Source organism: Alligator mississippiensis, chromosome 10, assembly GCF_030867095.1.
Source record: "Alligator mississippiensis isolate rAllMis1 chromosome 10, rAllMis1, whole genome shotgun sequence".
NCBI lineage: Eukaryota > Metazoa > Chordata > Crocodylia > Alligatoridae > Alligator > Alligator mississippiensis.
The window spans coordinates 67496557-67511300 of NC_081833.1; the positions used below are offsets into that span (position 1 = coordinate 67496557).

A 14744-nucleotide genomic window follows, 5' to 3' on the forward strand; every position below is an offset into this window, starting at 1 on the left:
TGAATCCTCTACCTTAACGACAGAAATTCTTTATTTGTGTGCTAATTAGATGAATCCTGTCTGGCATCTGGTCTATGTTAAATCATAGGTGCTCTGGACGTATATACCTAAGGTCCTGGTTTCAAGAGTCGCATTACAGTGTCAGCATTTCATCTTTCTATGGCCAATGTGCTCCCTCACCCCCCACGCATACACATGCACACATACACAAAGCACATCTAACTCTCAAATGTGGAAAAGAAAACTTGAGAAGATGACTGGAGTGCAACAGTCGCGTGCACACACACACACACACGCACGCACGCACGCACGCACACATACGTGCACACAGTTCTGCTTGTATAAATGGATGCAGAGAAGACCCACCTACCTAAGGTATCACCTCTCCCCCATCCCTCCAATCATTTTTTTTGTGGGAATGACTATTGCTACCATTCCAGGCTTAGGTAGATCTATAGCATAGGTTTGGGACTACTGGGAAGGGCCTTATGGCATGTCATCCTAGGGTACAAGAGTACTTTAATCAACTGCATACACTATACACTGCATTTTTTAATAACCTCCATATTTTTATTCAAGAATTTTACAATTCAAAATATAATGAAACAGAGTACTTTATTATAAAAACTTATAAAACAATTAAATATTACACTTATATTTTTGCTTTTTTACACTATAATCCATATTTTATGTGGCACTATCATTTTCTCTTCTGAATTGTTGTCACTTACTCAAGGAAGTAAGCAATGAAATATAAAGAAGAAGCTATGCATTAATAAATTAATTATTTTACATCAAATAATAAAAAGGACACAATAATAAAAAAACAACAAAAAACCCTTGCAGTTTTCCTAGAAAAAAATAGAAGTTATAATTATACGATGTCCAATATCAGACAGAGCCTAGTAGATTGAGATATGTTACCAATCATTTCTTAAAGTATCATAGTAAACATGTTTTTCATTTAAATTGTTGCAAAAGGAACTGCTAATTTTAACTGACCACTGTCTGGCATTAGTGCTGAGCTGGCTAATTCTAGTTTGAAATGATATTTTAACAAGCAGTAAAATTGAGATGCATTCATCAAAAGCAGTTGTGGGAATGGGTGGAATTAGATAAATATGTCCCTTATAGCCACTCCCCAGAAAATTACAGTAGGACACAGCCCTGTCTCAGTTAGCATGGTTTTGGCAAATAGGGTGTTTTTCCAATGCAGTAACATTTTAAATTGTATCATTCAATATATGGTCTCTACTGCCTGTTGGCTATTGCAAATATCATCTCAGGTATTATAAAATGCATGCTATTTGCTTTAAGGCCCCTGATCTAAATAAGTGGATTTTGATAGTTATGAAAATATATAAATATATCATTGATTTAATTTTTTTCTGGTTAGCTTACAACTTTTCAGTTAATGATATTGCATGTACGAATAAATAACTCTTCAGCAACGTGTATGCATGAAGTAAAAGATTGGCCAAGCTTGTTTCTTTTTCGGTAACTGATGAACCAAAATCCGAAGAGAAAGTTGAGAGAGAACGAAACATTCTTCAACATATCGGCATTCAAACCATTTAGCTTCTGGCAAAACATAGTTTGAGTATTTATTACCGATAACCAAGTTTAAACCATAACATTACATATCAAATGAGCTTAGAAGATGGAGAACTTTATAACCATTAAGCTCACCAAATCCTTGGCTGAGTTAGTTGAAATACAAAATGCTATTGTATTTGGAATACACAGCAATGCAAAAAGTCCAACATAGTCTAACAGCTGAATATTTCTAGGAATACATTTCAAGTTGCTAGGTAACCACCTCTGAGTTTCTACATGAAGCAGAAGGTGAATTCTTCAAAACAATAAAAACAATAGCATGATGCAAAACTCGCTTTTCCAGCAGCAAGTGTAATAGAAAAGCACCATATATCTCCGTAGTGCACTCTTTTACTTCTTGAGGTCACAGCACCTGTGACACTGCATTCTCCAAGCAACAGTCATCTGAATTTCTCTCTTGTGAGAATAGCAGTAAACACCTTCCTTCCTTTGGAAGGTTTATCATCATAGCGAATAGGGAAAGGAAACTATGTTAACACTGTGGTATATATACCGTCACACTGTAACCTTATTTGTGGAATTGGCAATCTCTTTTGATTGCATTCCATTAAATTATCCCAATAAGCCTTGCTTGCCTTAGGGTTTTCCTTATAAGACAGTGCAAAATGGTACACTTAAAGAACGAATTGTCCCTTGCTTCTTAGTGTTCAAGTGATCCATAGTACCCTGTACTTTAGTGAGGTCAGCAAAAAAAACCAGGCCTTGTTCACCATTTGTCCAATTACTGTACCTCAGACATTCCCTTAGAAAATATTACTCTATGGCATGTGTCTCTTCCACCAGTGGTTTATGTGGCACCATGTCCTGCCACAGAATAAACTTAATTCCAACATAAATTGAAGGGAAGAATCCTGTCATTGCAGGGCTGGAATAAAATATTGCTATCAGATCTTCTTTGTGCATGATTTACAGCATTGCTTGCCATAAAATTTGTGGTTGCAGACACCATGCTGGGGGACCAGATGACACCAAGTGAAGAAATCCACACAGGAGGGATCATCTGAAAGAAAAATCCAAGCAATATGTTTAGATCATGTTTCAGCACTTGTGCAAATGGGGCAGTACTGGAGCATATTGATTTTTACACACTTGCTGGTAATGCATACCTGCTGGATGGCTAGAGTTAAAGGAGGGCAGGGCCATGAACCATCTTTCATTTCAATATTATAATTTCTTGTTGAGTTATCAGCTCACCTTTTTAAAATAACGTGCTTCAGATCTCTGAGAGCCTATGGAAACAATTTATAGCACAGCACTTTAAAAGTGGTTTAGGGTGAAACCACAGGCCCATTGACTTGATTGAAGTCAATCAAAGGTCGTCTATTGATTTTAATGGGACTGGAATTTCCCTAATCTCTATATAATTTTATAGATTATGACTACTGTAGTAAAACCAGCTACTTGTACAAACAGACCGCTGAGTAAAGCATATTATAATGCTTGTTAATATAACTATTATACTGTGTTTGATCTGCAGCAAAGATAGTATACACTGTTTGTGTGCATGTGTGCGCTTCTCCTCCTCTATAGAAATGTCTAAATGTTTGGACTCCGGTCTATATGCACACAATGAACTGTATACATCTTACCATTCTTTACATGGCTTGTATGTGTTATCAAGATTGTGTGCATGCAGGCCAAGTACAGCCAGCCAAAAAGCCCGAGGCAGAATCAATTCAATTGTGGCAACTTCCTCTAAACTGCACAGATTGAACTGATAACCAGCTGAACTGACATTCAGTTTTCAATTGGGAAAGGCAGGAGCAGGCCTGCACTGAACCACACCAGTAGACTGGAGGCACTAGAGCACATCTCCCAGGCTGCTGACCATTGCCAGCCCAGCCGAGTATCCCCAGTTGGCTCCCCAGTACATGTCCTCAATGCCCTGCCCACACACAAGGGATTGAGGACACCCTTAAGCCCCCAGAGAGGATTAAGGACACCCTGTCTGGGTACTGGCCCACCTTGGGGGAGCTTCCCCCTCAAAAGGTTTCCCCCAGTCTGGGTTCCCCTGCCCTTGCAGCCCTGGGGAGCAAAGGGGAATCCTCCCCTCCTTCTTCCCAGCTGCCAGTTGCTTCAGCCACTGCTACAGGAGGTAGGGAGAAGAAGTCCTTTGGGCCGGGTACCTGCCCATGCAGCCTAGCATGGGGGGACTAGGGAGCCCCTGCCTTAGCAGGGCTTCCCCCATCTCAGCCCAAAGTCCTCCAGGGAGCTGAGGGAAATTTTTCCCCTCCCAAACCCCACAACTGCTTGCCATAGCCCCTGTGAGTCTCAGGGACAGGCCAGGCAGCATCAAGGAGTGAGGGGAATTCTATTTCCCTGCAAATTTTTTGCCTCAGACGTGCAGCAGGTCAGGCAAAACCGGCTGTGGAGGAGCAGGAGAATTTTCCTCTGCTCCCTGAGGTTGCCCTGAGCTATCCCTGAGACTGGCAGGGACTAAGGCAAGCAGCTCTGGGGTTGGGGAGGGGAAGAATTCCCCGCAGCTGCCTGGGGCTGCCCTGGGCTGGGGGACCCTGGGCTGGGGTGAAGAGAAGCCCCCCAAGGCTGGGATTCCCCGGTGACCCCATGCTGGGCTGCATGAGCTGGTACCCAGCCAGGAGGACTCTTTTCCCCCTCCCTCCTGTGGCAGCTGCTGAAGTGATCATCAGCTGGGAGTGGGGAGAGCTACCAAGGATCAGAAAGCCCCCACCATAGGGGCTTTCCCTCCCCCATGTGCTGTGTAGAACCTGCCTTAGGATAGTTGGGGGTCTGTTCCCCATCCTCTCCTTCCCACCCCCCATCCCTATGGGCTGACGGACACAGGCAAGGAAGAGGTTATGGAGCAGAGGAGTGAGGCAGTCCCTGCTCCACTGGAGCAGACAGCATAGCCCAGGGCTGCAAAGCATCCTGGGATGCTGGGGGACTGTGAGTTAACTTGAACTGGGAAGGGATCTGGAACAGAAGTTCCATAAACTGCTTTGTAGTATCAGTTCAGTCTGATACTACATTCAACCAGGTTTATCTTCAACTGGCTTGGGCCATTTTGAAAGTGGTTTATGTGTACTGAACTTCTGTTCTGTTGCAGGTTTAAACCAGTTTCCAATCCCTTAAATCAGTTTATGTGTAACTTCTGTCCCTAGCCACAAGAGCTAAGATTTGCAATACAATACAAATTCTACTGTAGCTTCCTTACTTTTGACACTCAAATATCTCCAGTATTTGTGAGTACAAATTAGAAGTTCTATCAATTATAGATGTAATTTAAGTAGCATCTGAGCTGAGGCTTCTAGAGCAATCTAAATCACAATGCAACATGCAATCTACTATATCATATATATGCTCTCTGACTTTAAAAAATTAGGGTTTTTCACAAGCATTTGATATTGGCCTTGCTCTTTCTTGCTCCCATTAACTGATGTGGGGAAATCCTCATTGGTTTCAGTGGGAGAAGGATTCGTTCACCAGAATGTACCTTTGAAAGTCGCACCTTTTCATTAAAAAAAAAAAAAATCAGACTATGAAATCCCATGCTTTACTTTGCTTATCTAGTACAGAGTTTTTGGATGTAAAGTCCCGCGTGTTTTAAAAAATTCCTGGCCGTCTGACTCCACATTTGTGTAACGGGTGCTTTATACTTCTTTTAAAGTCCAGAGTGATGACTCATCTGGATGATTTATAAACAAATTCAAAAATGTCTGAAGAAGCATTACAACTTTTAAATTGGACAAATTTATAGCTATGCTGTAATATTAAATGTCATGGGGAAAAGATTCCACTCAGCTCTCAAGTCCTGTTCACGTGGTCAGTAAAGGAATTTACAGGGAGACGTAGACAATCTAGCTACTGCCGTCTGTATTCTCTGATCTGCCACTGCAAGTGGTGGCACAGGAAAAAACCTCCCCCGTCTCAGGCACACCGCTCACCAGCATGCCTCTGTTATGAGCTGCTACTTCATCATATTGGTTCTTTTTTTAAGAATGCTGAAGGCCTTTTTGAAGTCCTTTATTTTTATAAACTGGCATTAAAAAAAAAATCACAAGACCTGAAAAGAGACATGTCTGTGCTACTTTGTGAATATTCCAGGAAACAGCACGCAGCATCACGAAGCAAAAATACGGGCACTAGGCAAACGCTCCTCTAAAAATCCCTGGATTGGTACCAGGCGGCAGTCTTTCCCCTCTGGAGTGCTGCATTCACAGTGGGGAGTCAAGCAGGAATGAAACTGGTAGTCCCAACTTTGCATTACTTAACCCATTATCCACCACCCAAAGCCCAGATTACTGAACAATTTACCATGCCTGACAATGACAGCTTAAGTCGGGGCCTTGACTGAAGAGAAGGGGCATTGCAGACAATGACAGAGGGATGCCTACAGAATAATGTGGAGAAAGATCATTCAGCACTTGCTCCAACACAGCCATGCTCTTAAGGTCACCTTGGGTAAATTTTCAGAAAGGGTTCATGACTCAAAAACTGCATATGCATCTATCATCACCCAGGACAACAGAACTTGGCCTCCAAAGCCCAGCCTGAAAATTGGATTTAGGCACCTAAGTCACTTAGACACTCTGGGAGAGGTCTCAGGACCTCATCCAAAGACCACAGACATTTTTGGAAAGATTCCCGTTGACCCTAACAAATTTGAGTTTTCAGATATAACTGCTTTTTTTAAAGCTGTTTTCTTGTCAAGGTGTTCCAAATATCTGGATTTACTGCCTGTGAGTTACAATACCTGTTTCTGTGTCTAGCAGAGTGATAGAAATGAAAAAAAATGGCTAGAGGAGAAACCCAACTTGTCTAGGGGAGTGTGATAACTCTCCCAGAAACATTTATTTCTTTACCGTAATCTCTCCCTAATGGCCCACGAAGCTGGAGCTCTGCGGCTGGTAACTGAGAGTGATTTGCTTCCATGTGCTTCCAGCACAGCTGGCCCCCTCCACATTCACTGGTTTTGATGGAGGCTTAGAGAGCAGCAAAGAGATAATTGATCTCCAGAGTCTGGAGACCCAGTTGCAATAGAGGGGAAAGGGGGCTCTACAGCTGCGGGGTCGGGAAGAAACAGACTAAGGCCAAAATTAATAACAGACATTAGCCCAGACGTAAAATATGGCTGAGGGAAATGAGGGGAGGGAAGGTTTGTACCTCATGATGGAAGGCAATTTAATAAATTCACAAAAAATATGTCTTGAAGTACAGCAGGGATTACAGCAAGGTTTGGTATTCACTTCTGATTTTTCAGAAGCCTCCAGTCACTTTTCAAACTAGTTTCAGTTATTTATTTTTCCCTTTCAGGACCAATTCATCCATTCCTTCAGTCCAGCCCAGGTTCAGCTGATTGATAAATCCCAAATTAGAGACCCAGGGCTCTCATAGAAAGCAGGTTTTGTATTACTTCTGTCTCTGTTTTCTATCTTGGGCTCATGTGCTAGTATTGTAGTATGGTATTACAGTGGTTCAATGGATTTTATGCTTTGTGGGACCTGCCCCATTTAATGAGCTTCCCGAATCAATATGGAGGAACGTTGATCTGCTGTTAGAACTGAAGGTTTGACCCCAGCGCTCTTTCCTGCCCACGGCAGGCGGTCAGACTTGATGACCTACTGAGGTCCCTTCTGACCCTAGCATCTATGACATCAGGATGCCTGGCCCAGCCTTCTGGTCCAAGCTGTGTTATTGCCTTTTTTTAGGATTATTGGTGATGTGTAACAGGTGCACACGTACCCCCTGAGATCAGCCGTGCACCCTCTGGAAGAACCAGCTGCAAAACTAGAAGTACCGCTGGCTCGGCAATCGGCTGTTGGGGAATCTCCCCTCCACCCCAGTCAGCGTTCGCCCCTGGTCGGCAATGTGGTGCCCCCCAGACTCAGGAGGCACCAGTCACCCATGTTTAGGATCTGAAGGAATTCAGCTCTGCCTTGGCCACGGGAAGTGCAAGAACTCTTTTTCAGTTCCCCCTCTTTGAAGTGAGCAGACATTACACTTCTAAGTGATCAGTAATTGGTCTATACCCATAACAGAACAGAAGTTCAGTGCACACAGACCGGGTTAAAAATGGCAGAACATGGTCTAAGACTTGCCCATCCCCTTCCTCCCGCCAAATGGCGAATGTGTGCTCTGATTGCTACCAATCCAAAACCACTGACAGAAAACCATGCAACTTAGATCCACCTTGGACTTTTTGAATGTCTGTGCTTAGCTGAAGAGTGCTAAAATCTTTCACCAGGGTTTTTTTGAGAATGAATGATTTGTAAAGCACTTTGATAAATCTTGACCTAAGTAGGGACTTTGTTCACTTCAGGACTTGAGCACATGTTCTGCCTGGCCATGACTCTCCTGCACAGTCTGGAGGAGAAGAAAGTGTAAAAAAGCTCTCTCTTTTTCACAGCCTGTATAAGGGCTGAGTCAGAGCCCTAGTTCTCTCCCTGGCAAGGGCATGGAGTCTGCTTGCTCCCTGTTCATCTGCTCACAGTTCATCCGCTCCACTGTGAATAGCTACAAAGCATCCCTGATAAGGCAGGTAGATGGTACAATGTGTCATTCTACGCCTAGCTACCCCAAGAGCTGGCCAGCTAATTATGGAAGAGCTAGGTGCACATCAGGAGCTTTGAACTTATACGTGCCTGGAAGCTGCAGAAGGCAGGCTTCATAAGACTGAATATTTCTGCTAGAAAGGTGGAACTCCACACTTTCCCTTTACTAGAAGCAGTGTCTTCAAGGCACAGCTAAGCCATAAATGACAGCTCCGGTGCGGGGTGGGGGAACGACACTACAGGACTGGGCATGTAAAAGGTTATTCTTCTTGTTCACCATATCTTGAAAACCAAAGGGAGACAAGCGAGAGTAAAATGAAGTTCTGAGGAGCTTCAATGTGGCAACGGTGAGAGCACTTTGCCAATACTCTATTGAAAATCCACAATTTGAACCTTCTACTAATGTGTGTATGGCATGCTCCCAGCAGCGTTTTAGGGTGGTGATGAAGATAATGCACAGTACAGCCAGATCTTTCTTATTAACAGGAAACAAAGCATCAAGGGAGATCCAAGGAGGTGGGGGGGGGAAGTATGTAGAAAGTATGTATCTACTTCTTAATCAATTTGTGCTGGCTTTTTAAAAACTCTACCCTTGCCTTGTATGGATCAGATCTCACAGTTATCCTCCTCCATCTGTTTTAAGAAGGCTTCTTGTGAAAAGAAAGATGCTGCACTTCACAAATGTGTTGGAGTGCTGAGAGCCATGGTATTGCTGAACAGTTTTGGATTTGGCCAGGAAAGCACCAAAAACTATTTATGTTCCAAATGCTCCTGGAATAAAAGATTTTTTTTGCTGAGGCATAAAAGTTTGAGTGATCCAACCCACCCCATCCTGAAAAAATGCAAGTTTTACCTTTTTTCTCAGGAGCTGGGCAAAAGTTGGTATTGCAGGCTCTTGAGATAGCCGGTTTCTGATGGGGCAGACATCCAGATGCTGGTCGTCCCTGCCTCAAGCATTGCACGGTCCGCGTTTGCACTCCCCCACCACATGTTACCGTACACTGCAGAAGGGGAAAAATGAGAAACCACATTTCATAAAGAAGCACGTAGTCTTCTAAACACCTCCAAAATCAATGGAAATGCTCTTAAGTACTTTGAAGAAGACTCAACGAAACGTAGCTCAATAGCATGGAAAAGCTCAAGGCCAGATGTCCTGAGTGCTCAGCACCTACAGCCATGGCCAGATTTTCAAAAATTTCTACACCCAGATTTCATTCAATATGCTGAGCAATGCTGAAAAATCTGACTACCTACTTAGGTGCCTAACTGGGAGCTAGGGTTTTAGGTTGTAGCCGTGTTGGTCTAAGGACATAGGCAGACAAGGTTCCTTGGGTGAATTTGATATCTTTTATTAGACCAACCCAAATGGTTGGAGAATAGTTATTAAGCAAGCTTTCAGGTTCAAAAACCCTTCATCAGGCTAAGAAAGCTTCAGCAGTTGGTGTGTGCTCTTCCTGGGAGCTATGCTCTTTAAAAAAGCTTCCCCTGATTGCATGTGCTTAACTCTCTTGAAACTTTTAGTCTCTGGGTGCACTGCTGGTGTTTTTGAAAGACAATGTCTTAATGATGCCAGGAATGTGAAAGTATCTGGGAGGGGGGGAAAAAATCAAGCATTTTCAAGAAGATATATGAGGTATTATGAAGTGAAATCGGTCTTTTACTTGTATGTGTTTCATGAAAAGCATGCCCTTAAGACAGCTGTGATTATTTTTGTCCAATTACAATTGTCAGGCATACATTGTTGCATGTATATGCTTTTAAATGAGTATGTCTCATAGATATGATATATCTCACCAAGTAGATAAGTTCCAGAAATACAGAAGCTTGTTTGCAAGAATGTAGAAATAAATATGGACTGATCCAGTAATTAATCAAAGTATTTAGGGAACTGAAAACTATCTGTGCAGATGTTCAAATCTATTATGCATATAGATATATAACAGTTCAAGCACAGTACACTTCAAGAAGAATGGAAAGGCAGAATTGGGAAATGACCATGGAATGGAACATCTCTGGAGCACCGATAGCATTATTAACTATAGTCTTCACTTTCAGAAAAAAGAAACTGTCTGCACGAAAACATATAATGAATATTGACCAGCTGAATTATGCTTCAACATCTATATAGTCTGACATTTCTTAGGATCTAACTTTAGTCTATTAACTTTTAAGAGGCTCAACTCTTAAACAGAAGAACAGAAGAAATGATATACTGAGTCTGATCACAGGTCCATCTGGCCCAATATCCCGTATCTCAAATAGCAAAGAGGAGAGAGAGAGATACTGTAGATAACTTAAGCCCAGTTTGTTTGAGTCCTAAAATCAGTGAAGTAATTTTGGCGTGGCCTCCAGCTGGGAAATAGATAGGAACATATTGGCAAAAATTACCTCCTGAGCCATCCCCCTGGGCTCCTTGGTGGGGTTGTGCAGTCCTTGTTTCACTGCTATTAGTACCTGAAGTAGCTAGATGTAAAGCTAGTGCCATAAATACAGACCTGCAGGGATGTCTAGCTGTCATATTGCAATCACACCTGATTACAGTGTAGATCTTGTCTAAGAATCAACAGCCCCATTGTGGATGCTTATACCATGCTCTGGACTTCTCTTGGGAAAGCTGAACTACTGTGCGTGAGCTGTCTGTGCAATCCTCTTGTCTTTGCTGGTCCTGCCAAGTCTTGTAACTATTCAAAATTCAGCAAGTGTTACAACAAGCATTACACTATCCATAGTCTGCCTTTCTCATAAAACTCCAACAACCCTGAAGAACAGACATTCCCGTTGGCTGCCCCAAGTCTGCTGCTAAATGTTAAGCCAATCAGCACTTGTATGTGATGCTATTACCATGTACACATGATGAAAATGTTACTTTGTGTGACTTAAAAGTGTCACACTACACGTACAAGAGTTTTGGGGGTTTAAAATGAGTTTGCTTCATTGCAAACTAAACTACATCCCAATGTAGTTTAGTTTGCAAGGTTGCAAATTGCAATGATGCAGCTGTTAGCTCACCCCCGAGTCATGGGAGAGGCAGGCAGGCTAAAGGAAAAAAAGGACTGGGCCCTTCACCCCTTCTGCTTTCAGCAGGCTCCTGTTACTGGCAGAACTGGCCCCCCCAGGAATGGGCTGGCTTGCCCCTGGGGCAGAGCAGGAAGGCAGCAGGAGGGTGCAGTTGGGTTTGCTGGCACCTGGAGAAAGTGATGGGGGTGGTGCACAGAGCACTGAAAGCCTGAACATGCTTGGGGAAGTGTTGGACTGGGTGCCTCCAAGCTGGGGCAGCACTGGCCAGCTAGCAGCCTGCTTGGGCTTCCAGCATCCTACACACCATCCCTGACACCTTCTCTGCCTGCCAGCAAACCCAGCCACCCTCCTGCCACCTTCCTGTGCTGCCCCAGAAGCAAGCCAGCTCATTCCTGGGTAGGTCCAGATGTGCTGCTGGCAGCAGGAGCCTGCTGAAAGCAGAAGCAGCTTTTTTTTGTTTTTTTGCAGACCACCTCTCCCATAGCCGAGGGATGAGCTGTGGGGGACCCCGGTCCTTCCCTCTGTGGCAGCAGTGCCTCTCCACCCCCCCGGCCACCCGGGTGGGCTGCTAGCAGGCTGGGTATTGCCCCAGCAGCACCCAGCCCAATCTAACTCCTCCCCGAGCCCACCCGCTGGAAGCCCACCAGGCACTGCTCCCTGGGTGGGGTCAGGGAACAGTTGGATCAGGCCGAGTGCTGCCTCCAAGCTCAGGCAGCACCTGGCCTGCTAGCAGCCCACCCGGGCAGCCCTAGGGGACACCGCCTCTGTGGAAGGAAGAACCAGGGGCTGCCACAGCTCCGGGGCCACTCAGCCTGCCAGCAGCTTGCCCCCTGGCCATGGGCAGGCTCTGGCTCTGACAAAAAATGATCACTGTAACATGACAGAAAAACTGAAACAGTGGGTTTCAATTAAAAAAATACACCATTTGAAAAAACCTGTTTCAATTTAGGGGGCATAGAATAAAATCCTGAGGACTAAACACCCATCACATGGACAAGTCCCCAATGGTACCATGAAACTGTAACAACAAAAAGATGATAAAAAGATGCTTGCATTCTTCGTTAGCTGACCACACCGAATTCTTGTGTGCTAAGAGAAATGAGCTGGGAGGGTCTCAATTACTAAAGATTCACTCATTCACCTGAGGCCAGTGGTCAAGTTTTTCATTCCACATTCACCGCAAGCAGGGAAAACATGAGGAATGCTACAGAACCGCTGTGTAGGATGAACTCTAGAAGGAACCCACGTGCATGGCAGGAGGGGTGATTGTGGGATCATGCATTAGACCCCATCACGCCTTATTGCCACTGGAGGGGGGAACCCAATCCTAGGCTCCCTCTACGCCAACAAGAAGCAGGCGCCCACAGCTGGGAGCCCCCTCCGCTGACCGGGCTCCCAGCCACAGGGGAGTCTCATGCAGCCCTGCAGCTGGGAGACTGCAGCCACTGTAACCCCAGCTGCAGGATATAACATGCACCCTCAGAGCTGGGAGATAACAGCAGTGACCCACACCTGCCAGGACCCAGAGTCTCACAGCTGCAAGCTGCTTCTGGGGCTGAGAATCAGTGGCAGGATCTTGGCCCCAGCTGGGAAATAACATCAGCTGCAGTCTCCCAGCCACAGGGTTTGCCTACATGTGCAAATTAAGGCTGGCTAGAAACCAGCTATAAAGCTATTACACATTTTTTAGCAGTAACGTTATAGCTGGTTGGACCTTTTAAAGCGCCAAAGTTAACTTGCACATGTAGCCAATCTAAATTTATTATAAAATAACTGGGTAATTGTGTAAAAGACAGAACGTATGGAAGGGACCTCTATTCTCCTGCTTGATTATTTCCTTTCATACCTGTTGCCAGGGTGAGGAGTACCATCCAGACACCATGCCATATAATGTAATCAATGGACAAGCTCCATTGCTACATGTTTCTTCCAGCTCTATGCTTGGTTTCTTTATGTTCCGACATCTTCGCTGAGGGAAGGTGATCAGTTTTCCGTGGATGCTTTTCTCAATGCACTTCATTTCCCGCTTTCTTACACCAGGGCCACAGGAGGTTGAACACTGTGGGGAAAAAAGCACACAGCTCAGAAATATATTTTAAAAAATGTAAGAAAAGGATATCTCTTCTGTTCAAGATTATAAAAGTTTTAGTGGAAGTTAGAAATGCATCGAAGAACTGAAAACATGTTTCCGTGATAATGTGCAGGCTGCAATTTTGGAACGTCTTGTGAAGTGAGTGGAGTCTGACGTAAAAACTGATAGCACGGCACAGCTAAGTGTATTTCGATACGCAGCCGTACAATTTCAAAACTGAAGTTGAGCGCCTCATTGTTATCAGTGACCTACTTAAAACTCCTCAGCAGGGCCTCATTTTCAAAGGTCAGGTGCTCAGCACTTCCAAAATCAGCCCCTCTGAATGGTTTTAAGGATGACACCTGAAAAATGAGGCACCCAAAATTACTAATTATTTTTCAAAATTCAGACTATGCTAGTTGCAGGTAAAACCCGTACAAATCACTCAATTAGCATTTGTATTTTAACCCTTTTTGAATCCCTAGCATTTTTTTCCCTTTCATTTGCTCTGTTCATGTCAGCGTTCTTTTGTAAGGTAAGACAGGCTGTCATTAAGACTTCGGCAGTGTACCTCACTCCATGAAGAAATCATCCACTGAAGTCGGTCGTTCTTGGGGCATCGTCCTAGCACGCAGGTCTGTTGGGGCTCTGGCTTGGGTTCTCTGCTGCACAAACTCTCGGGTAAGATTTTCACCTTGAAAGAGCTGTTGCCTTTGCAGTAAACATCCCGTTTCTTAATGCCTCTCCCACAGGTCTTAGAACACTGCGGCAAAAAGAAATGTTCTCTGAACCTGAGGGAATTTAAAATTAGCCTCTTTTTTTCTACTGTCAACAGAATATAAAACCGAGGAACAAGCTGCTCTGTTGCCACGATTATAAAATCTGTAACCTTGAAATTCTGCCGTTAAAATAGTGAAAGAAGTAAAACAGGAAAAAAAGAGAGGAAGAGTGTACTGGAATTAGAGTGGCACAAAACTATTAAATTTACAGCCAGGTACAGACATTGCACGTGAATATTTCTTTTCTTCAAGACTGGTCTATCGAATTTCTGTATCAGATTCCCTCCTGGCTCAAGTTAGGTCACAGTCCCCCAGTATCCCAAGCTGCTTTGCTGGCCTCTGCTAACCCCCTCTTACAGGGTGGTGTGCTAACCTCAGCCTTGCTCATCTGCTCTGGCCAAGGGGGCTCTCACAGAGCTGACCACAGGCAGGAGGTGGGCTGGGGGCCATGCCAGCTGTCAGCAGTGGCTTGGGGGGTGGAGAGGGGAGCGCCAGCCCCAGCTGGGCCCAGCCCTGGCCTGAGTCAGCACAGCTGGGGGGCAGGGCATGAGATGGGGGCTTCTTCCCTCCTCCCTACTCCTAGCCCAGCTGACCAGTACAGCTCCTCTCCCCACCTGCTAGTTTCAGTTAGGGCTGGCAGCTGTCCCACCAAAGGGCGAACATCTGTTCTGTTTGCTCTCAACTGAACCTTGGGTGCTTAGAGTAAAGCACAAAACAAAACATAGATCACTTCCGGTTCAGGCTTTTTGA

The 14744-nt window shown here is 44.5% G+C and overlaps 1 protein-coding gene across 2 annotated transcripts in view; it reads right to left on the reverse strand.

Moving 5' to 3' along the window:
• Positions 1-544: 544 nt before the first annotated feature.
• ADAMTS18 (ADAM metallopeptidase with thrombospondin type 1 motif 18) overlaps positions 545-14744 on the reverse strand; it is a 106552-nt gene continuing 92352 nt past the window's right edge. Inside the window, exons 19-22 of one of the 2 annotated variants that reach the window (XM_006260253.4) lie at positions 13787-13978; positions 12991-13203; positions 8980-9127; positions 545-2617 (exon numbers count right to left, since the gene is read on the reverse strand). In XM_006260253.4, the coding sequence (XP_006260315.3) occupies positions 2502-2617; positions 8980-9127; positions 12991-13203; positions 13787-13978 (669 nt within the window). In that variant the 3' untranslated portion in view covers positions 545-2501. Of the gene's footprint in view, positions 2618-8979; positions 10808-12990; positions 13204-13786; positions 13979-14744 lie in introns of those variants that run through there. The other variant, XM_019488195.2, reaches the window with a different exon arrangement.